Raw genomic sequence first — 25425 nt, 5'->3', positions numbered from 1 at the left:
GCTTGAATCCCTTTGGAAATCGCTAACTCTGGCTAAAGTCTTGCTGCTTTGGGGAGATGTCTATTCTCCCCTTCCTTGTTTTTCTCTCTCAGTGACAGGTGTTTCCCAAGCAGTCAGAAGTCCTTGCCCGTTGGGAATCGACACATCCTCGCGTCTCTTCCTAGCTCTGGCAGCTTCTTGGGAAGGTTTCTTGAGACAGAGACAAGTTTGCTGCGGTTTGTTGTTCCTGCAAGAAAATCCTTCCCGGAACCGAAGAGAACCCAAAGGGTTTAGACGGGGGCTCGCTATTATTGTCCTAGAAGAAAAATAATACTAGCAGCAATGAAAAGAGAAGGTAGGATGTGTGAGCTGGATTCTGTGCTGAGTGCCTCAGTGCAGCTAGGAGAGATCAGAGCCTGGAAAATAATAGAAGGGTGCGGGGGGGAAAGCGTCAGAGGAGGCAGTCTCTGGCTCTCACAAAGTGAATGGTACAAAAAGGGAAAGGTTTCCAGAAGTTCATTACACTGGATGACTTTGTGCTTTGAGCTCCAGGCTGAAGCCCCTGTAATATCCCCCGAGAAGCTCTGACAGGCAGCAGTAGGGAGGGGAATAGGACGCCCCTTGCCCACTTAGCTTCTCTTTGCTCCCCCCCCCCCAACTCCTGGAGGGCTGTGACGTCAGCCCTGCGCTGGGCAGGGAGTGAGTTAAATGCTAATGATATTAATGAACCCCCAAGCGGCTTCCATAGAAAACGCAGGCGTTTGCCAAGCTGATTTTCCCTTTGGTGGGTGTGTGTGTGCGCGCATTGCGCCTCTGCCGTAATAAAAGCGGGTTTTTACAAGTGAGATTGGGCTGTTCTCAAAATCCGATTTCCCCTTATTCCCCCCGCCCAGTTGCTGGAGTGTGAGGTGTGTCTTCGGGTGAGGGGGGCTTGCGTTGATGAAAGAGGTGTGATCACTTTCTGAATATAAAGGTGTCAATTGAAGGCCCGTCCCTGGGGATAAAATTTGGCTTTAACACAAGGTAAGCGGACGATCCTTTGCCAGCTATGCACTGGGCCTTGTTTATGGGCAAGAGACAGGCCCGAGAAGGAGGAGTGAGTTGGTGGGGGGGTGGGTGGAGGCCCAGTTGTTTTTAAAACCAGAGAACCTGTCCGTCCCGCACCTACCGGGGGCGGGGGCGGGGCTGGCTGCAGGAATCCTTCTCAGGCCTCTCTTGATCTGTTACGAGATTAATACTGGTTTAAATCAAAATCGGAGGCTCTCGCAGCTGCTTGTTGCGCAAGATCTTGTTAACCTCTGCCAGGTGTGTGGTTTTGTTTGGAGGTTTAAGTAATTCCTTTTCCTAGGCTATCATCCTTCATCCCCATCGGGGCTGGGAGATTTAAAGGGCTCCTAACATTGTTTTACTTGCTTGTAGGGGGATGTTCTTAGCCCTGGGCGCCACAGATCTTGCTGTGTATCAGCAGTCAGTAAATTCAATTAAATCTGCGACAGCTCCCTAACGACAGAACGAGAGGGGTCGCTGGCTGTATCAAATTGGTCATGGCGTATTTATTCCTCAGGCTTTGGAGCAAATCCCTTGCTTGAAAGGGGAAAGTTTTGTTTGTGATCAACCCCTTAGGTGATTCAGGTTACTTAATTTCTGCCGGTTCTAGTGGCAGGAATGTAAACCCCAGGTCATTAGCCCACCGGTGGGTATCTATATTACCCCAAACACATGACAACGCCTTTCTGTACATATCCGTCTGGGGAAACCCACGAGAAACGGGTAGAAGGGAACCAGCATCAGAGAACGGCTGGCATCGTCACACATGTGCAGAAGAGTCACTAAACCTGCTGTTCCGGGGATCACAGCCCGATTTTACATGTGGGGTTGAGTGGGCAGTCTGAAAAGCACAAGCTAAAATCCCAGATTTCAGCATGATCAAACCTACTTTTGTTAAAGTGTCAATAGTTTGCATTTGACTTGGGACCACAGCTTTATTATTGTGAAACCGAGTCAGGTTAGCAAGGAGACTAAAGGAGGGGGGGGGGGAAAGACACACAAAAACCCACCAACCCTGGATAAGGAACCTAGAAAGGCACCTAGATTTAGTGTAGAAGAAAGGAGGAAGCTGAGAAATGCAAACCAAGGCAGCATGGTTTAAACCTAGCAACTATATATTGATTGTGACTTAAAAGCGCTTCTTTCTGTGTTTGAAAACTCTTGATCAAGGTCAAAGTAGATACGCCACAGCAGCAAATAGGCAGAAGGATCCGCCGGAAAAGTTGGGAGGACGGTGTGTATTTAGGCATGGGAATCCGATCAGAAATCATTTTGATTTTAGGTTTGATGTTCGGTAGGATCCAAGACCAGATTCTGAAATCGCCGAGCAGCTTTGAAATCTATGTAATGTTACTGAGCAGCACACTGTTTTCTTGTTCGGGTAACTTTCCCTGGTTTTCTTACCGTTATTGATATTTCATTTGTTGACAGCAGACTATCTTCAGAATGTGATAGCTGAATAAACTGTCCCAAAGCCTAATCGAGGTATTCTGTTTCCATGCCTTACATGGGACACACACACACCATTGTATTTTCTCTCTTCACGTCTAGCAATAATTATTCCCCAGTTTTGCATACTGAAATCATAGTCATCACTTTCTGCTCTCTATTTTTGTGCCTGATATGTCAATAACAGGGAGACGCATCCAACAGCATAAACCAAAAATGACACTGTACTATTTAGAGACACCCAAATGGGAATGTTAAGTGAATTAAATCATATGGGGAACGTATTAGGAGAGACCCAAAGCAACAAATAGATCGATCAAGTCATTTAGAGCAAGACTTTCATTCCAACCCCACATAGTTATTAATTCCATGCAGTAGGCGTTTCAACCACTTGTATTATGTCTAAATAGCCTAAACATGCAGGGCCCCAGTTCTACCCACATTTGACTCCAGTGGGGTTACCTGAGTGCAAGCCAGGGTAGAATGTAGTTCAAGGTAGACAGAGAATCTAGGAGTTACAGATTGGAACATAAAAGGTTCGAGTAGCTGCAGATGTCAGATCCAAATGAAGTCGAATAGCTCAAAACTCTTCCTCCCTCAGACATCAATAGCAGAGGGCACCTACACTATACTGGTCTATTATGAGCAGGCCATAAGCACTCCTGCCTGCCTAGTTAAGCACATTAAAGCAGGATTTTCACTTTACTGATTGTGCGTGTTCCTTAGAATGCAACCCAAGGCATTTCAGGCAGACTTACGTTGTTTGTTTAAATTGGAAACATTGACACTACGGGCAAAGGCTTTTGCCTATCCAAAACCATGCATACTCGCAGACATTTACATTTTTTGAATGGAGTTTCTTACAGTTTATGTAACACTGCTTGGCAGGTACAATAAAATCAACTTTTTCATCTTCGCCAAGTTCACAGCACCCAGCCTTTTGGGGCTGACGGTGTCTTGATCATTGTGTTGTGGTCATGAGAAGGTAGAACACAAATTGCAGGCAACAAGAACAGAAAAAGTGTTAACCCCTTTTTAAAAATATGCACAAGCCATTGTACCTTAGCTGCGAGCGGGTGAGTTAGCCCCTTCGATATACTGTAGAGTTCTATCACTTCTCAATGCTTTCAGTCGTGGTCATTGGACATTCCAATAGCTGATATCAATTAAATAATTTAACTTTTCTATTGTTTCTCTGAGGACTCTTTATTGTTTCTCTTATATATTCAGGGTAGTGCTCAGAAAGATTTAGGGTATGATTCTGCGGGCTTTGAAGGTAAAAGCCAAACTCCAATTATTTCAGCCAGAGCAGGACTGGATAGTTATTCTCATAGAAGTCCCTGGGTGAGATCTCTCTGTTTACCTCCAAAGTTACTTTGCCTTGACTGCACCAACAGGAGGTAAAGAGACTTCTCCAAGATCGCAGACAATAGTGTGAATTTTTGACTGAGGTGGGAATGGATTAAAGCACTTAAATCTTCAACCCTTAAAACACTAATATATTTCATCCTTATTCTTTAACTGGATATTTTATTTAGGGGGAAGATAAGCAAAACTGACCACAGCGAGATTACTTCACAACCCTCTAGGTAGGAATATTCAGCAAATAGCCTACATTCCTTCATTGCCTTCCTATATATGATAGTGCTGAAGTTACCTGTGGAAGATGTGTCACTACTATAGAAAACAGCTGCACTCAATAGAGCAAGTTTATGGCTATAACTGCGTATGTGAAAATGTATAAATTCAATTTCATTACATTGCTCTATTAGCAGAGAACTTGTATACTTTATTTAAGATTTTAAAAATTGTGTGTGTAATCTTTTGATCTAAAATAATGTAACCTAATGAGTAACAGCTCTTTTAAACCATAAGAAGAATGTGCCGAAATTCTCGTTATTCATACAGGCAGAATTGTGCATCCTTGGACACTTACACTAAAATTGTGAGCAATCACAGAAGAAAGACTTGCTAATTAAAGAATCTGGAAATCTTATTAAATCAAGCAATTTTCTGTAACATATGACATTCCTTTTCCCCATCTATGGTCAGAGTTATTAATACATTGAATGATATTTTAATAGCAAACCATTCTTTTGATAAGTAAGTTCTGTACATTTACAGATCACTTCCCATAATTCTTGGAGGGGGTGGGGAACTCAAGAAGAAATTTGAAGAAAAGTTGAGTATCAGATAAAATTGTCATTCTTGTGGATGCTCATGTCACTGCTTGAATCTATTCCTCTTGTGCAATTATTATATAGTATATTATTTGGCACAAAAAGCTGTTGTAGGAGGGGCCAATTTTGCAAACTTTTGGGTCAAGTCCCATTGAAATGAATAGGACTGGGAATGGGCGACAGGGGATGGATCACTTGATGATTATCTGTTCTGTTCATTCCCTCTGGGGCACCTGGCATTGGCCACTGTCAGAAGACAGGGTACTGGGCTAGGTGGACCTTTGGTCTGACCCACTATGGCCATTCTTATGTTGTGAGAAAAGATTTGCAGTAATGGGCATTATTAATGGATAATAATGAACTATATGTATATGTATCATATTGTAGTTCCTGCTTGGGGAGTATAAAGAAATAGCTATTATAGTATGAAATTGGGGTTAATAAACTTTTCATCAATTTTTTTATTGGCCTTCAGCATAACATAGTTCTTATAAAAGTGATTTCTGACTCTGCTGAGCTATAACAGGGCTCTCTGTTATTTGTCAGCAATAGTCTTTCCTCTGATGGTGTCTAAGAGCAACTCATGTTAAAACCAAATGCCCTCCTCCAGCCCCCTTGACCTTATCCTTATTAGCTATTAACTTGAAATGAGCCTTAAATATCTGGAGTGAAAAAAGTTCCATTGCTGGGGAGAGGAGTATGGAGGAAAGAGGTTCAGGTTACAACAGGTAGTTTTTTTACTTTTCCTTTCCATTGAGGAAGAGCATGATTAGGCCATGAGAATCTGCCTTCATGGGTGGCTGTGTTTGTGTGTGGTGGACTTCACTGGAAAGTTGGGCTCTCATTTCTCTTTCTGGGGCAGATAGGCAGGATCAGGCACGCATAACCTATCCCTTCTCCTTTTTATGGAGGTGATGAGGAAAAAGACTGAGCCATTTTCTGCATTGGGGGAAGCCAGAACTTCTTTAACAGTGGATTAGCCCATGGGAAGCCACACCCAATTCACTTCTTCCTTGGGGGTATCAGATGGAAACGGCTACCCCACATCTCCCATAGGACTGAGATCTGTGCATGCGGGGAAAGTGGCCTATAAAGGGGAGCTGGTACGTAGAGGGATTAGATTAAGGTCTCCTGGATTCCTACGTCCACTCTGAGGGTTGTGGCTGCTTCCACCCACCAGCCCCCCTTCCATTTACACCTCAACCTTAAGTTACTCCACCAACAATCCCCATTCATTTTACTACCTGGGAAAGGAATTTGATCATTCATTTATTTCAAAGCATTTTGTAAGAATTTCCCAAAGGCGAGTGGATGATGACAAGAAAACCCCAATATAAGTCTGGACGAAAGGAAAAATATGCAGCAACCCTCAAACAACATTCCACACAGTCACTTACCAATTGTAGTAAACGGCTCATGCAAGGGCTGGCAAAGATTTGAATGGTGACCATTGCAAAAGTGTCACCCTGGACTGAATAAGGAGTTTTGTGAGCAGACCGTTCATTTATATCTTCAGCAATCATGGCAGGCCAAAGTACAGATTCTCCAGGACACAGCAGAGTGGTGTTTGTTGTATTGGTAGAGGTTATAACTTCAGCTTCTGCAACTGGAGGCACATGCTTTCTTTGACATTTTTCTTCACTGTACTCCAGAACTTCTGTAGCTCAGTTCACTTCCTATGTTCTGTACTTGGCTGAATTTGATGTCCCTCTTAGTCTTCAATTTTTGTCCTTTAGTCATATTTTGCCTTAGTTGTGGAGTGGCAACAATGCTTTTCATTAGCCTTATTATAGTTTTAAAGCTTCTTTCTGCTCCCTTCTTTTTGAAAGCCCCTGCCCCATGATGACAGATATTCATTTTGGAGGATTATACTTTGTATGTTCAGCGTAATACACTAGCTCTATAACTCACACTGAACAATAACTATTTTAATCTTTCCAACACTCAGCATAAATTATCTCATCCAATATGGCTGCCACCTAGGGCAGTCAAGGTGTTGCCTAGCAACACGCCTATGTGACCATTCTCAGCCTTCTTGAAGTTCTCCTATGGGTGGGTTACTGAGGAAACTTTGGCTTCTCTTAGGCAATGGCCAGCTTGGAGCCCTGAAGAGCCCCAGTAAGTTGCCAGATGGTTTAAAAAAACAACAACCCAAAACACTTAGTGCCTTGTGTTGCAGAATTTCTTAAATTATTTTAAAATGCTAGTGCTGTTGTGCAGGGGAAACTTCTTCCTCTTTCCTGCTTTCTATTTTTGCTGGTTTTCTTATCAGTTTTTAGGGTACCTCAAATTTTGTGACTGAAATCTGAGCCTGGGGGACAGGCCTTTACTCTGGCACTGGACTAGGTGTATTATGGAACGTTGGTGGCAAAATGAATATCTGTCATGTGTTTGTTCTCTCCTACTCTCTCCAGGGGGAGAAAGGTGTGCAATGGACTGATCTGTTTTGGAATTTATACGCACATTGCGGTATGTTTATGTTAGAGGAGGCAAATTCAAAGAGCTGCACATTGCACTTGGAGCAGAAGGATGGACCTCAATTCCTATGGGAGTTCCTTCTACAATTTTGGGCCAGCTCAAGCCCAAATAGCTAGACAGTACAACAGACTGTGTTTTTCACAGGGGGTATGTATGCCTTGCAGTGGAAGGAGCCATGTGTCTCAAAGGGAGTGTGCATGCTAGAGTATGTCAGAGAACCAGGCATGTGAGGGATGAATATTTATGGGGTGGGATGTTTAATGTGGGAAGAATGGGAGTCTCTGCTGTGTGACAGTGCACAGGGGAGTAGCATGAAGTGGAGGTGTGTGAGTCTAAATGGGACAAAAGGCCATCAGCAGCCGCCTCACTATGGTCATGCTTTCTCCATTCTTGGTGGGCAGAGAAGCTGGCTAGCTGCTGCCTCCCACTAAATATTCTCTCAAGCAGAGCCTGGTAGTGACCATCACTTCCTGTATCCCTTGCTGACCAGTAATCATGCTTCTAGGCAAAATCAAAACAAGTTAAAGTGAACTGTTATTAATGTGAACAGGAATCGCTAGGTCAAATTCTATGACCTGTGCTATGTGGGAAATCAGATTAGATGATCATGAATTAAATAAAACTTGATTTTTCACATTTAGTTAATCACCCCTGGGGCATGTTCAGAATATCTGGCCAAAAGTCTTTTGATGCAAGCCAAGTGTTTTCTTCAGCTGAGAAAAACAAAAGTTTCTGAGTGGAAAAATGGTAAGTGGACATGCTGCTTAAGGTTGCTCTATAAATACTATCCCTGCCCACAGAATATGCAAAATTTAATCTTATTTATTATTACATTTGTATAAACTGGCACAATGTTCTTGTTGATACCGCTCTGATTCGATCTGTGGTTGATGACTTTTTTCATTATAGGGGTTCCAGTGACTATATCTCAATATCTTTGGTCATTCTTTTACTTCATTTGTTTTCAGTGAACACATTCCCTCTGGTTATCCATCAAGTAATAAGCTACAAAACACAAGGTTATACGTATCTGAGACAATGCCGGCAGGTGTCAATGATAAGGTATTAAAATTAATCATTCTTTACCGTGCATGCTCAGTTGAATCAACTGATTACTATATTAGATGATCATATATCCTATAAGTATGAACATTATATATACTATACTGGGGTAGGCAACCTATGACACGTGTGCCAAAGGCGGCACGTGAGCTGATTTTCAGTGGCATTCACACTGCCCAGGTCCTGGCCACCGGTCTGGGGGGCTCTGCATTTTAATTTAATTTTAAATGAAGCTTCTTAAACATTTTAAAAACCTTATTTACTTTACATACAACAATAGTTTAGTTCTATATTATAGACTTATAGAAAGAGACCTTCTAAAAATGTTAAAATGTATGACTGGCACGCAAAACCTTAAATTAGAGTGAATAAATGAAGACTCGGCACACCATTTCTGAAAGGTTGCTGACCCCTGTACTATACGTATATCCTATAAGTGTATGTTTATAGTGAGTGAGGATATATAATATACTGTGCATAAAGAGGGTGGGGGAGTGATATCTAGGAAAAGACTGGCCACACTAACAAAGTTTTCTAGTCATTGAACATTCTCTCATTATCTTTATTCATAGATGAAGCAGTGCAGGCAATTCAGCCCAAATTCACTTGCATCAACGAAAACCTCCATTAATCCCATATGCCTTTATACAAGGAAATGGCAGGCTTGTCTTGTATGCCCGCATTGGTACCTGACCCCATCAGGACAACGTGAAGCAAAAATCCCTAGTAAAGCTGTTCTAATTAGCATCTTGATTTACTTGTTAGAAGTAAATACAAGTATTTTAGTAATCTAATAGTTACGTTCACTTTGGAGAGAATGGGCCTAATTTTGATCTGGCACTGGTACCTAAATCAGGAATAACTCAACTGAAGTCAATGGAGTTACACTGGTGTAAAACTAGTGTGAGATCAGGATCAGGCCCAATGCACTCTGATATGGGAAACGTTCAAATACTATACTTTTAAACTGTGAAGAAAAGATAACTGACTACAAGTGGTCCATGTGGTTTGCAGCCACACTTCAGCTTTTTAAAAATCATTGTACAAATGCATTACAGCAACAACCATGGTTAAGCCCTGAGTTCTTTTTTTGGTGTGGGTGGGGGAGGGGGTTGTGTCAAATATGGCCCTGTTTAATATAGGTTAGCCTAGGATTTTTCTGTCTTGTGGACTGGTTTCACAGAGTTGGCTGCAGAAACATATTAATAACTGGATCTCTTAGGCAATCACAGAATACACGGCATAATGCCAACAGAGAAGGTCCTTCCAAAGGGCCAGATCCTTAGCTGTTGTAAATAGGTGCAGCTCCATTGATTTCAACAGAGCTGTGTCTATTTACAGTAGCTGAGGATGTGGCCCAAAGTGTCTAGTTAGGGCAGTGAATTTAGAACCAACACAAATAAATATTCCCTTAGGAGCACAGAGCCAGCATATGGCATTCTTGGCTGCTTGAACAGATTAAGTCCATTTCTGTGTCTGGATTTTAGAAAGGGTTTTACAATTGTGTGATCATTAGCAATGTTTATAGCTATGCAGGCTAAAATACAGGTGATCACTCGCTTCATAGAACACAAATCACATACTTCAGGCTGTAAAGTGATCGCCTGCAAGGCCAGGAAGAAAATAGCACCATGTACTGCATTGCAATATTGGTTGGGTGCTTTATGAGGTCACGCAGGGTTTGCCTTCTTCTGAAGTCTTGGACACTGCTTCTTTGTACTTGTGATCTGTTTCAGGGACTCTCAAACTGTGGTTCCTGGAGGACTTGCTGGTGGACTGCAGAGAGTTGTCTGATTTCACCTGCTAAATTGCTTTAAAAGAAGCTACAGATATATATTAAAGACTTTCCCAATGTTACTTTTCCATGTGCACAGTTTTTTGTAGCTATCACAGGGATATTTTGTGACTACAAACACAAACGAAGGAGCTCTAGGTGATTGGGAATGGGAGGGAAGATGGTGCATGAGACAGTCTCTTTAGCAAGATGTGGCTCACATGATAAAGGCTGAGAACCTTCAAATATTTTACATCTTTGTTGGGGGAGATCCTTCTCCTAGTGAAACACAGATCAGTGTAAACGGTGCTGGGAATCATGGGATAGTTCTTTCTCTTGTGTCATGATTCTGTGTATGGCAATATATAGTATATTTAAACATCCTCTCAGGGTTAGTGTGGATGGTGTAATGGCAATAAATATGGTTTAATGTAATATGGTGACGTACATGCAGAGAGTATTTTTATAAATATTAATACTAATATTTTTAGTGTTAACCATTTTTGATATTTATTCTGCTTTGGGGTAGTGCTAGCAGGGTGAAAGCACAGTTGCCTGGCACTATAGTATACAGCTATTACTTTTCAGTTAGTTACAAAGAGTCAAAATTGGAGATGACGTCTTTTGTTCTAACAAATACTTTTTGTTCCAACTAAGAAGATGGTTAACATAAGAACATAAGAATGGCTCTACTGGGTCAGACCAAGAGTCCATCTAGCCCAGTATCCTGTCTTCCGACAGTGGCCAGTGCCAGGTGCCCCAGAGGGAATGAACAGAACAGGTAATCATCAAGTGATCCCTCCCCTGTCGCTCATTCCCAGCTTCTGGCAAACAGAGGCTAGAGACACCATTCTTGCCTATCCTGGCTAATAGCCATTGATGGACTTATCCTCCATGAATTTATCTAGTTCTTTTTTGAACCCTGTTCCTGGTCTTGGCCTTCACGACATCCTCTGGCAAGGAGTTCCACAGGTTGACTGTGTGTTGTGTGAAGAAATACTTCCTTTTATTTGTTTTAAACCTGCTGCCTATTAATTTCATTGGATGACCCTTAGTTCTTGTGTTATGTGAAAGGATAACCAACACTTCCTTATCTACTTTCTCTACACTAGTCATGATTTTATAGACCTCAATCATATCTCCCCGTAGCCGTCTCTTTTCCAAGCTGAAAAGTCCCAATCTTATTATATGTATAGTTGGGATTATGCTTTCCAATGTGCATTACTTTGCATTTATCAACATTAAACTTCATCTGCCATTTTGTTGCCCAGTCACCCAGTTTTGAGAGATCCTTTTGTAGCTTTTTGCAGTCTGCCTGGGTTTTAATTATCTTTAGTAATTTTATATCATCTGCAAATGTTGCCACCTCACTGTTTACTCCTTTTTCCAGATCATTTATGAATCTGTTGAATAGGACTGGTCCCAGAACAGATCCCGGGGGACACCACTATTTACCTCTCTCCATTCTGAAAACTGACCATTTATACCTACTCTTTGTTTCAATCAGTTACCAATCCATGAGAGCACCTTCCCTCTTACCCCGTGGCAGCTTACTTTGCGTAAAAGCCTTTGGTGAGGTTCAGAGGGGACTGTCCTAAATTTTAAACAATGGTTTATAAAACCCTTTTAAAAATGGACAAAATACTGAACATGTACAGGGAGAATTAACTACAAAACCACTGCTTGATAATTAACCAGTTTTCTGTTGTCAGATACATTTGTTTAAATACTATTGTATTGTCATCTGCAGCAAGTAGCGGCTCAAACTGCTGAAGTCTTGTTAGACACCACCTAGAGTTTTTCCCTATATGAGGTTAAGTACCTAATCACCTGATGGATCAGTAAAGAACAAGTTCTTTCCTTTCACCTTTCACACCTTACACATGAGTGTCAAGCTACCCTGCAGTGGCGTAAGATCCTGCGTACCTATCTCAGGCACAAACTCCAAATTGGTTGCAAGTTCTGTATTCAGATGTTACCAGCTATAAACTCCTCAGGCACTATAACAATGTTAACATGGAGTCACAGACAATCCTCTTGGGTACTCTGATCCATCTCACCACCCAGGTAAACCTGCCTTTGTGATAAATTCAGATTACTCCCAGTCCCAAAAGCCTAGTCACTTAACCCAGCTCAGTTGCATGCTATATCTTACACCAAAGACAATCTGTGTAACCAATCCTACAATAAACTATCTAAAGCTTTATTAACTAGGAAAAGGAAACAAGAGAGTTATTTACAAGGTTAAAGCAGGTAAACATATACACACAAATGAGTTAGTCTTAATTTTCAAAAGGTGATAGAAGCTTCTATAATAAGCAAGCTCTATATGTCCCTTAGGGCTAACCCAGGCTAAGCTGTGGGGATCTTTTGCTTATGTTTAGTAATCCTTGCCTCTCACAGTCCAAGCGGTATAAATATATAGTTCCTCCTTGTTAGGGCTTTTTATTCCTTCCCCCCTTCTGCTACAAGTTGCAGATACTGGCATATTGCCCATATTGGGGCTGAGAGTGGAGAGAGCAATCGACAAAGTCTTTTGTCCTGTCATGTTCCACAATCGTTTGTCTGGTGTCGAAGGGCTCTTTTGCACACCTTCTGTTGGAGCCTATTGTTTCACACTAGTTCATGCTTCTCGCCTGTCTGGTGATTTACACAGTTGCAGAAGCTTATCCTGTTGACTTTAGTGACCCGTTTAGCCGCCAAAACCATAGAGAGTACAACCCTGGCGCTTCAGGGCATACACCACATCCATAGCCATTACAGTCTTTCTCTTGGCATGTTCAGCGTAAGTGACAGCATCGCAGATCACGTTCTCCAAGAACACCTTCAGCACTCCCCGGGTCTCTTCATAGATCAACCCCGAAATACGCTTCACCCCACCGTGTCGAGCCAAGTGACGAATAGCTGGCTTGGTAATACCTTGGATATTATCCCAAAGCACTTTACGATGGCGCTTGGCACCTCCCTTCTCCAAGCCTTTACCACTCTTACCGCCACCAGACATGGCGAAATCAAGTCACACACAATGATAATGCAAACGCTCACCTTACAATATGAGATACAGATGTTAAGTGAGATTAATGCATGCGGCAACATACAAGCATTCAATACAGACTAAAGACTAAGCACATTTCTATAACTCTAATACCTGTTTTGACCATACTAACACACAGGTGAGCCAGACTAATTCTAGCTCTGTATTTGTCAGTGTTCAGTGGAGACATGGGGCCCTTAGCATGAGCTGGCACCTGGTTTGCCAGCGTCACAATAAGAAATCAACTGCTGCTCTGCAGTGGAATTATTGCACACTGTAAAACCAACTGTTTGTATTTCTGGTCTGTAAGAGATCATAAGCAAAGCCATCACCTGATGAGCAAAGTACAGCTCTGCTTATGTTAACTTCATGAGCTTGGTTTCCCCTCACGGATGCAGGGGCTGTTTTCCAGTGCTCTGCCAGGGGAAGGCAGCTTTAATTTACCATTGGACTTCCATAGGAATCCCACTAGTGGAGCTTCCCCATGAGAGATGTGGAATAAGCATCTCTCCTGGGTGTCCTGACCGCATTTGGAGTTGTGCTAGCCGGTGCCACTAGCAGAGCTTGCGGATGCCTTGGACCACTGCAACCTCCTTGGACCCCATCCTTAGGTGGATTTTCCATGTCTAGAGGCCCAAAGTCCAGGTTGCTCCAAGAGACACAGCCCCATATCTCGATGATTTTAACAAAACAATATTTGAAAATGCAGGACTTGCTATTAAATTCAAAAGGGCGGCCTGATCCTCTGAGATACTCAGTGCCCTGGGAATTAAGGGCACTTCTCACATTTCAGGAAATGCTCAGCATCTCACCGGATTGAGCCCGAGTGAGGTCAGTGTGGGCAGTCTGGTTTAAAAAAATCAACCCTCCCATCCACGCCAATCAAACAACAACAATGAAACTGAAAAGAACCACCCCAAGGTAGATATGCCTAAATTGAGCGACCACATGATTGCACTGCTGTGTAACGCTTGCCCTTCCTCAGCCTGTCCCCTTCCTACCTTTTGTCATCCTCCCATTTTGTCATCTCTAGTATTTAGACTGTTCGCTTTTGGGGACAGGTGCTGTGGACCAAATTCACAAGCATAAGGAGGTCTAAGTTAGACACACACCCATGCTTACTCTGAGAGCCATATTTTCACTTAAACCTGCTCTACTGAGGTGCAAGAGGCTTTAAAGCAGTGGCTTTCCACCTTTCCAGACTACTGTGCCCCTTTCAGGAGTCTGATTTGTCTTGCGTACCCCTACGTTTCACCTCACTTAAAAACCACTTGCTTACAAAATCAGACATGAAAATACAAAAGTGTCACAGCGCACTGTTACTGAAAAATTGCTTACTTTCTCATTTTTACCATATAATATAAAATAAATCAATTGGAATATAAATATTGTATTTACATGTCAGTGTATAGTATATAGAGCAGTATAAACAAGTCATTGTCTGTATGAAATTTTAGTTTGTACTGACTTCGCTAGTGCTTTTTAATGTAGCCTGTTGTAAAACTAGGCAAATATCTAGATGAGTTGCTGTACCCCTGGGAAGACCTCTGTGTGCTCCCGCGGGTACGTGTACCCCTGGTTGAGAACGACTGCTTTGAAGGAGTGGAACTTGCCCATTGTGGAGCCAGAAGAAGGAGTTAGTTAAAGCTGTCCCAAACATCATTTAACACCTCACTTTTTATAAGCAGGCAAAAGCAGGGCTACGTGATCTTAAGTGAGTGTAAAGGGGTTGACACCATCTTACACATCACTCTGAACTTGGTCCCATATTTTTCAGTCTTCTGTGAAGTTCCTAGTAAACTTTTGAGTGCTATAAAATAGCTAACTGTAAGTCAAGCAATGCTCAAGTGTTGATGGTCTTGAATGAAGTAGATTGTCTTGCCTTATCTCTGGTAGATTTGAAGTGGTCCCATAGAAGAGCCAGACTTGTTATCTCCCAATGATGTGATTTCATTTGCTCCCTGCAAAAGTGTAGGGCCAGGATAGCTGGGTTAGATACATTTCTACTGCCCCCTCTTTGGTAGGCAGCCTGCCATGGGCCTGTCTCAGAGATCTCTGGTTTTCTTGGCTTGGTTTGTGACACAGAGCCCCCCCTCCCTCGCCTGGCCCCATGACCCAGTCCACTTTAAGGGCTGTGGATAAGGGCCCCTATTACAAAAGAACTACTTATTATTCAATGAATTGGGCATCTTTGCTGAGGATGGGCTCCTGGAATTGGGCAAATTCCATGTACATTTGCCTAATCCTGGGTTTGATACAGTTCCTTGGCATGTACAAGGCTGATCCTATGAGTCAGGCCATTGAACCCCTCCCAGCAGTTTCTGGATAAATAGAGGGCTTTAATTTCCAGCATCACAGAGCTCACATAAGCGTCACATCCACCCACGTCCTATGGGGATTGGTCCTGCTTTGAGCAGGCGAATTGGACTAGATAACCTCCTGAGGTCCCTTCCAACCCTGATATTCTATGATTCTATATGCGCAGGAAAGGGTGTTATGGGAAGGGAGGTGGAGTCATTGGTGAGATCAATCATGTGTTTCACTCTCTCTCAAACTGTTGCTCTAAACTGAGATTATTGAAACTTTTTCCTTGATGATAGCCCCGCTTCCTCTAGCGTGTGCATTTCTGTATGCTTGATAGGGTGGCACAGCTCCTAAAGGCTACCCTCCAGTGGGCCTGTTCTCCTGGGCTAGGCTGTGTGCATGAGTATACTCCTCTGCTCACCTTGTCAGGTGCAAATAGCTGTTTTGCAGCCTTAGGGGGGCAGATCCTCAGCTGGTATAAATTGACTACAAGGGAGCTATGACAATTTATACCAGCAGCTGAAGACCTGCCCCAGCACAGTGAAGCAGCCCTGCTCCTGAAAAAGACTGCAAGGCTGTTTTGCCCTGCCCCTGCCCCTTGGGCAGTCATTCACACCAGTGCACTGCATGTGGGAAGTGTTCCCATTCCGATGTAGTAGCATTTTACATCCAGTTGGCACTGGTGTAAATGAGGAGCCCAGGGGCTGGGCAATGGAGAACCGGGCCTGGCCTGTTGCTCCAGCCCTGCCACCGGTGTTTCTGGAGTCCGTAAAGCCTGCTTGGCCTAATGCAATGCTGTGGAGCAAGCATGCCAACGGCATGTAAAAGAACACCCTCCCCTAAAGCCTTTCAGAACTCAGCAGCCTTGGAAGCGTGTTAGCTTCCCTGTTATATCTGTCAGGAGATGAATAAGAGCCCCATCCAGGCCATTTACCCTTCCCATGATCTGTCCTGAGGCAAACAAGCGCCCCATCCAGGCCGCTTAGTTCTCCCCTACCTCAGAGCCAGACTGCGTCCCTAGCTCACCTCACCAGGCCAGATCCACAGACAGAGGGATGCACCTTTTTTTTTTTTTTTCTGGTGTGGCTTTTTGCTTTTAAAGGTTGCTGCTGACAAATCTATCTATTTGGGGCAAATTGTCAGTGAGAAACTTCCGCTCGAACTCTTTGGGACAAAACTGGTTCTTTGAAAGGGTAAATCCCATTGCATGAAGGGCTGAACAATGGGCAAATGTGTTGCTGCCGCTGCCGCCACTGCCGCTGCTGCTGCTGAGGCTGGGGCTGTGACAAAGAGCGGATTAATTGGTGCCGCGGCTGACTGGTTCGAGATGGCTCCACTCAGCCTGCGCCGCGGGGAGCCCCATTGACTGGGCCCCGAGTCCCACTTCTCACAAACTCCAAACAAAAGTCAATTTCTTTTTTATAAGGCGGGGGAAGAAAAAAAAATCAGTTCGTGTTTGAGCTCGGGAAGTTGACTTGTTGGATTATAGGGCGTCATGCTCTCTCTGTCTGTCTCTCCCATGCTCTAAAGTTGCTTCTCCCCTAAGACAAGAGTGAGAAAAAAAACAAATAAAAGGACAAACAAACCATCCATACTGGTGTATGTGTGCATGCCAGCAAACCAACTGGGTCCTAGGGTCCTGAGTGTGTGTACTTGTGCATGGGGGATTTAACGTGAGCTCTTGTTTAATGGTGATAAACTTTTCCATATATTATAAAGCCATTCCTGCAGTTTTCTGTAATGCTTTGTGCTCCTTGGATGCAAGGCACTGTATGATGATCATGAATAATAACATGTTCATAGAGGACATCATGGCCTACTACTACTTCTACCATTCTTCGTTTTAATTATGGAGGTTTTCCCATGTGGAAATGGACAATAAGCATTGATTACTTTGTGTCTGACTTCAGTGGTCTCTTTGGCTCACCCCAAACTCCCACTGACTTCAAGGTGAGATTAGGATGTACAAGGAATGCAGGTTAAGTCCCATGGTTGGTTGATTTAATGCATGCATGAAAACTTTGCAACTTATAAAGGAGCAGTCAGAAATAAAAAGAGAGAGAGGTGATGTATCCTTTTCAGATATCAAGCTACATACAGATCTTACTAGACATTTCAGATTCCTGCAGTCGTTCCGTGGTTAAGGTTATCTGGGCATATTTCGGGGGTAGTTAATCACTTTTATGGTTGTGATGATCTCATGACACTTGATACACAATTTCATCATATTTGGTCCTTCTTTCAGAAAAGGTGATCCTTATAATACCACACATGAAGAAGAGAGACTCTTATCAGATGGTGCTCTCCTCATTAGGGTGATATAATAGCATGATATATGCACACAAATACCAAAAAAAGTTACCTGCAGTTCATTTTCATGTATTTTTTTCTTGTAAGGGAAAATCAGAAATTAGGTTTTTTCATCCCCCTTTGACCTAGTTATCTGATTTTCCACCTATTTGTGTGCATTGCTCTGACATATAGGGGAAGGCATACTACAACACAAAATTAGAATTATTCCATTTAAGGGTCTTTAAAATAATATTCTAGACATAATTATTAGTAATCTAAATATTAACTATGAAGATAAAATATGTATTTGCTATGCTAATAAATTAATATTACACCTCTACCCCAATATAACGCTGTCCTCGGGAGCCAAAATATCTTATCGCGTTATAGGTGAAATCACGTTATATCAAACTTGCTTTGATCCGCCGGAGTGCGCAGCCCCACCCCCCTGGAGCACTGCTTTACCGCGTTATATCCGAATTCGTGTTCTATTGGGTCGCATTATATCAGGGTAGAGGTGTATTTGAAAATGTAGAAAACATCCAAAAATATTTAAATAAATGGTATTCTATTATTGTTTAACAGTGCAATTAATCTCGCGATTAATTTTTTTAATCACTTGACAGCCCTAATAAGAATTTCTGCTACAAACTGGGGGCTCATCAGCTGGAAGCAACAGAGGACAAGAGAGACCTGGGTGTGTGGGATGACCGCAGGATGACTATGAGCCACTAATGTGATTCCTCAACTTGTATCAGCACATTTTATTAGTACACTCCTATTTTTTGTGCCAAAGTCATTAATAACAATATTAAGTAAGCTTGGTACCAATACAGATCCTTGAGGGACTCCACTAATAACCTCCCTCCAGTCCAATGACTCACCTTTCAGCACAATCCATTGCCTTCTACTCTTTAGCCACTTTCTTATCCACTTCACAATTCTTGCACTGATCCCCATCTTTCCTAATTTAATTCCTATTTGGTACCATGTCAAATGCTTTACTGAAGTCCAAGTATAAAAAGAATCAGTTAGTTTCTCAAAGAAGGAAATCAGGTTAGATTCTCCCGATGAACCTTCGGTAAACCCAAGTTGCATTACATTCCCTTTACCATTTATCCCTTTCCTTCACAATTTGTTCTAAAGCTTTGCATACTTCTGAGGTCAGACTAGCAGGTCTATAACTGCCCAGATCACTTTTTTCCTTTTCCTGAATATAGGTACAACATTAACTAATGTCCAGTCATATGGTACCACCCCTATATAGATTATTAAAAATCCTTGCTAGCAGACTAGCAATCTCATGTGCCAGTTCTTTCAGTATTCTGGGATGGAAATTATCTGGTTCCCACCAATTTGAGTGCATTAAACTCTTTAAGATTTTCCTCCACCTCAAAGGTGGTCATTTCCACTTCTAGACACCCATTTCCATCAGCCATACTGCCTTCATGGCTACGTTCCATATTATCAGCCTTATTGAAAATTGAGGCCAAGTATTCATTTAGTTTTTGGGCCATACCTAGATATCTTTAATCTCTTTCCCATCAGTACTGCATGGGGGGAGGGATAGCTCAGTGGTTTGAGCATTGGCCTGCTAAACCCAGGGTTGTGAGTTTAATCCTTGAGGGGGTCACTTAGGGATCTGGGGCAAAATCAGTGCTTGGTCCTGCTAGTGAAGGCAGGGGGCTGGACTCACATGACCTTTGAGGGTCCCTTCCAGTTCTATGAGATAGGTGTGTGTGTGTGTCTCTCTCTCTCTCTCTCTCTCTCATATATATATATTTTAGCAGCCCAACCTCATCCATCCTTATTTTCTTATTATTTTATAACTAAAAAACCCCCTCTTATTAATTTTAATTTCTTTGGCAGGAGCTAATTCAGCTTGACTTTTAGCAATTCTCACTTTATTCCTACATTTTCTAACCTCTGCAATGAAGCTTTCTTTGCTGATCAGCCCCTTTTTCCATTCCCTGTAGGCTCTCTGCTTACTCCTAATAACCTTTTTGAGGTGGATATTCATCCAGATGGGTCTGGAGCCTTTCCCTACATGTCTTTTCCCCTTGCTTGGGATGCAAATTTCAGATAGTTTTTTTTTTTTGTATACTTGGTTTGAAGCAATTCCAAGCCTCCTCCACGTTTAAGTCCTTAAGCTCTTCAATCCATATCACTTCTTTGATTAATTCTCCAAAATCTGCCCTCTTTGAAATAAAAATATCATAGCTGATGATCCGGTTTGGCTTATCCTTCCATTATCCTATAGACATATAAGTGGAGATGGAGAGAGGGATGCATTTTTATGGAGGATGCAGGGACATGTTTGAAAACAAAAAGAAAAGGAACCCAAGGCAAGAGTGAAAGTAGAGAGCAGAAGATAGTACAAAGCCTAGGGGTTAGTGGGGACGAATAGGCAACAGGTGTCAAGTGTTGAGGAGAGCATGAAGTTATAGATAAATACAATGGAATCAATGGATTGGAGGGAGGGTGGAGAGAGTCCAAGTCTGCAGCAAAATTGGAGTGGTGAATGAACGGGAAGTCACAAACGGGGTGAGGGGAAGGTCAAGGGGGAGCGGAACAGGCAAGGCTGAAGGAGTGGAGAGAGAAGAAATGTGGAGACAGATGTTAGAACCTGAGGATAAATCGGCAAGTCAGCCAGTAGGAGAGCTGGTCCATTGCTAAAGCCCAAAACAGAGGAGGTGAGGGGTGCTGGGCTTGACTAGATAGTCAAGGTGCTGGCTCAAATCCCAGGAACCTCCAGGTAGAGACTGACACTAGAAGAAGAGAGAGAGGAAGCCAAGCAACAAAAATGCAGCAGAGGGGGAGGAGGAGGTGCCCGGAAGATTGTAGATGGCAGGGAGAGAAAAGACTTGGGCATGAGGTGTTAGTCCCAGTTAGGATTATACTGAGATGAAGGGGAACTAAGGAGAGACTGGATGCCTTTCAGAACAAGAGATTTGAGACCAGAATAAATCTAGTCCCAGATATGGGATTATATTTACCAAACACTGTGTGCATCATGAAACCAGTGCTGTTCTCTTGTATTGTTCCATTTCTTACCTGCATGTGCCAAGACCATTAAACCCCTGGGACAAGGACCCTGGTTATTTATTTGCTACACCTCCCTCACTCTACGGCCCCGTGTACACTTACAGGGCTGAATAGACAATAACATACATTATGCTGGATAACCTAGGTCACAACAGTTGACTCATAAGGTTCCAGAAACATGTGCCCAAAGTCTACATATCACATAAAGGCAAACATCATGCAGTTCCTCTGCTGGATCCTCAATCAAAGCCATGCTTTCCGTTACTCAGAGTTTAGTCTGCTAAAGAGTCTGTAGTATTTTGTAGGAAATTGCAAAAACTGGCCCATAGGGGTTCACAAAGCCCAGGGTTGGGGGGTCTCCCTTTGTTTGGGGGAGCAGGAAATGTAAAGGAGAATCTCAACTTTCATTCAAAAACATAAAACTAAATCCTCACCCTCCTTGCAGAGGGAACCTTGAAACTATAACCAAAGCAAACTGACCTCTCCAGTTGAAAGGTCGTCACTGACCCCAGATTATTTGCTATCCCAGCATAGCCACTCAGAGCTGGCCTTTTGGTCCAGAAAAACTTGCGCCATGAGTCTCTTGAAAGCTTTAGATCCAATATTTTGTGACTATCCAGGGTGAGAAATGAGAAATCCAGGGAAAGGGACAATCTGAACTTCCCAATATATCTATATATATATATATAGAGAGAGAGAGACCTCTCTCATAGAGCTGGAAGGTCATCAAGTCCAGCCCCCTGCCTTCATTAGCAGGACCAAGTACTGATTTTGCCTAAGCAACCCCCTTAAAGATTGAACTCACAACCCTGGGTTTAGCAGGCCAATACTCAAACCACTGAGCTATCCCTGCTCCCCCAATGGAACACATGTAACTCGCCTCTGGCCCTGAAAGGCCCTGTGGCATTGGATTTTTAATGATGACATTTGTATGGCTAAAAAGATTCTTTAGGTTAATTTTCTAGGTGTTTTGAATGGCTTAGTTTAATTTTTTTCTGCCTCTGAACCTCAAACATCAGTGCTCTTAGTAACCAAGGCTCCTGTGTTTGCTGTGGGATGGGTATAAGAAATCTTCCTCCCTTGAGTAATCTGTACTCACATGTGTAGTCCCATTGACTTCAGTGGAGCGACTCATGTGAACAAGGACAGCCTCCTTGAGTGGGGCTGCTGGTCTCCATGACTGGGAAATCTGAGGAGACTCAGAAGGATAAAGAGCATGAAGCAAAGCATACCGCAGCTCCAGCAGCAGCTCAGGCTTGTCTCTGTATGGGAAGACTGGCCAGACTGAATACACTCAATACTTAACAGTGGGTTTTCCAAGCGACTTTATGCAAAATAACTCTCCAGGTTATTTCTTCAGTGCTGTGATATCTGATGCCATTCGCCACATACTGTGCCCCTTTTACAAACTTATCGGTGTGCTGAGATGTAGGGTAGAATTGCTTGAAGATGTGAACTTCTAGCATCTGGAGTTCTCCTGCAGGAAGAGCTGGGTGCTGATGCACCCTAGTTTGCCTCTGCTTTCCTGTCAGAACCCTGTGAGTCCCCTACTTCAAGGCCTCAATGCCCGGATCACTGAAGGATAGGGCTCCCTGCAGAGCCTGGCTTTGGTGCTACTCAGTTAGCCAGAGAGGGTTGCGCTGATCCAAGTGAGGTGCTCCCTCCCAAAGGCTGAGCATGCTGCTTCCCCTACATCCCTAGCCTTGCCCACCCCGAGGCTGGGACTGGAACCTCGTCCCTAGATCCCTATCGATCCAGGTTTCTATACCTTCCCCATTTTGTCCTCCGTAACATTTCCAGCTCTGACCCTTTCACTCTGTCCATGCTGCTAAACTTTAATTCAAGCCTTTATTATCATTCCTTCCTCTTGGGCTACTGCAATCTGCTTCTCTCTGACACACTCATCTCCCACCGCCATTCACACTGCAACCATGAGACTATTTTTCTTACCTGTTGCTCTGATCATATCTCCCCCACCGCCTCTTCAGATCCCTCCACCGGCACCCCCTCTTTCGCCACATCCCAGTCAAGCTTCCTGTTCTCATCACCAAGGGCCTTTACAACGTAGTTCTGCCCTGTTGGTTGTCTCTTGTCTTTTGTGCTGTTGCTCTTCACCCTGGCCTCCAGCGCTCCATCAATGAGAGAAGCGTTATACGTCAGTATGTCAGCTTCTCCCACAACCTTCTCTGTGCTGGGATGCTCTACCTTAATAAATAGATAAGGCCACTGCCCTCTCCTCCTCAAAAGCCACCCCTGCTGTGAGACCTACGAGTAGTTTAGTTGTGCATCAGTCAGGGATAGTTGACTTTATTTATTTTTTAAAAACAGAGATCTTCTGAGCCATCAAGTTATGCAATAGCCACTTAGGGAACCAGGTGATCATATTTTCGTTATCCTTGTTCTCCCTCCCACCCCTTTCCTCCGTTTGTTTGTCCATGGCTTAGCACAAAGGAGCCCTGATCTTGATGGGGCTTGTAGGCAGTATTGCAACACAAATAATAAGCAATAATACTAAGTGGAGGTTGCAAGATCAGGCCCTTGCATTGTAACTTTTTCTTCTGTGTTAAGAATAGTTTCCTTCTTTCTTCATGTATAGCGCCGTTCTGCTCTGAAAAGTGACTGCATTTATGCTAAGGCCCAGATCCTCAAAGGTATTTAGGCGCCCACCTCCAATTGATTTCAATGGGAGGTAGGCACCTAAGTACCTTTGAGGATCCAGGGCTAAGCCCCTTTATATGGCTCTGGCAGTGTAAAGGGGCCTTAAAATGGGTGTGAATATAGTTTATGCCACTTTAAGGCCCCTTTACACTGCTAGAGCAGTATGACGGGGTCTTTGTGTAAGTGAGAATCGGGCTCATTACATTAGAACAGCGATTCTCAAACTTTAGCAACCCGAGGACCCCCATTTTGATTTACATTTTTTCATGGACCCCCAAACCCCCGCTCAGCCTCAGTCTGACAAATTTCTAAGTTTAAAGCATTTTGTTGTGTGTTATTAAAGACTAGACCTTATGTTTTACTGTAATGTTTATCTTAACTAAATATACAGAATTAATTAGCAATATCATTATTAAAACACTTTAAAGATGCACAGGCAGTTCAAAGGAAGTTTACAGTGCATCTAAGTTATTTATTTATTATTCATTATTTTGATTATAGTACCTAAATTATAGCCATCCAGACTCGGGGACCCATTGTGCTGGGTTCTGTACAGACACACAGTAAGAGACAGTCCCTGTCCCAAAGGGCTTACAGTCTAAGTTGAGAAAAGCCAAGGTTGGGAGAAGGGAAATAATATTATCTCCATTTCACAGAAGGGGAACTGAGGCACAGATAGATGAAGGGACTTGCCCAAGGACACTCGGGAAGTCTGTGTCAGAGCCAAGAACTGAACCTAGATTTCCTATGTGCCTTAACCACAAGGTCCTCCCTAAGGATCTCCTGTTTTAGGAAGAAGGCCTCTCCACAGGTGGAACCTGGCACTGGGGCCACTGAACACTTTCAGCCAAGTAAGCCACTAAGATGAAAGGGCCAGTAATAACGGATCATCTGTCTACCCCAGAAATGTCCAACCCTACCTAATTGCCTGTGATTTTTTTAGTCACAAAGTGGCAGGGTTCTGGTCTTCCTTTTTCCTCTAGTTGCACATCACTGACATTAATAGTGTCTCTGCCTACCAATGTCAGGAGGAGAAGATGTGCTTCCATTCACATTTTTTCTTGGAAGTTTAGCTGCAATCAGCTTTCTTTTTCTTACAGAGACCCCTTGTTGAAACGCCGTTGTATGTGATCCCATCAATGGGACTGTAGCGCTCTTACTCGGAGAACCAAGCTCTAACACAGCCATGCTATAATTAAAGTGCCCATTCCAGCTGACAGTGTTTCCAAGACGGCCGAATCTCTGAAGCTGAATAATATGAGGAAAAAGCAGAGCATGCAGATGCTTACCTTCTTAAACCATGCAACTTCTGGAAAAGTGTGCCATTAATTAGCGCTGTAGATGCTGCTCCAGGCACAAGTCATTTGGAGCCATGCAAGAGCAGAGCTGAACGATATCTGTGAAGACCTGTATCTTTAAAACAATTTTCTACAAATGTTGATTCTCACTGTCCAGCTCCACTCTATATGCAACTTCCTTTTTCTGAGAAAGGCAGAGAAGAAACTCTTCAACAGATCGAGAAGAGCTTTGGATCTAAAATGAATCAAACTTGTTACTTATTACTTATTGTTGGGCTAAAATACATAATATATGTGAAAGGAAATATTCACCTTGATGCACAGTATTATACATCCCCCCATTGAAGGCATTCAAATCATTACCAAAAGTATATTCTCACTCGGTTATAAGATTAAAGCAGGCCAAGTTCTGTCCTTTTGAAGATCTGTGACCAACATATGTAAATGTGAGGGCCATATACTGTCCTAGATCTGTCCATACAGTTTCTACTGAGATTAGCGGAAGCTCAATATAGGGCCTAGAAGCAGTATATGGCCTGGTTAGGCCCACAGACAGAGGACAGTTTAAAGGGCTCTGTCCTGTTCCTGTTGAAATCAATGACAAACTCCCACTGACTTAAACAATTGCAGGTTCTGGCAAGTGATGGGACAACAGGATTGATACTTTCTGTTTCCATTTGATATATATCAGTCAGTGTTGGTGTATCTGGCTGTGGATATGGTTGTGCAGAGCAGTATTTCTCTAAAACATGGTCAGTGTTTAATCCTTGCATTGATCCAGAGATGTGTCAATCTGAACAAGTTTATATCTATTATATGCATCGT

The 25425-nt window shown here is 43.0% G+C and overlaps 1 protein-coding gene across 1 annotated transcript; it reads right to left on the bottom strand.

Moving 5' to 3' along the window:
* Nucleotides 1-12661: 12661 nt before the first annotated feature.
* Nucleotides 12662-12973, bottom strand: LOC135875531 (histone H4-like). Its single transcript, XM_065400401.1, has one exon. The coding sequence runs from the start codon at nt 12971-12973 to the stop codon at nt 12662-12664; it is 312 nt and encodes a 103-aa protein (XP_065256473.1).
* Nucleotides 12974-25425: the final 12452 nt, after the last annotated feature.

Source organism: Emys orbicularis, chromosome 3 (assembly GCF_028017835.1).
Source record: "Emys orbicularis isolate rEmyOrb1 chromosome 3, rEmyOrb1.hap1, whole genome shotgun sequence".
NCBI lineage: Eukaryota > Metazoa > Chordata > Testudines > Emydidae > Emys > Emys orbicularis.
Note: the sequence above shows the minus strand (reverse complement) of the source record. Positions and strands in the feature narration are given on the sequence as shown.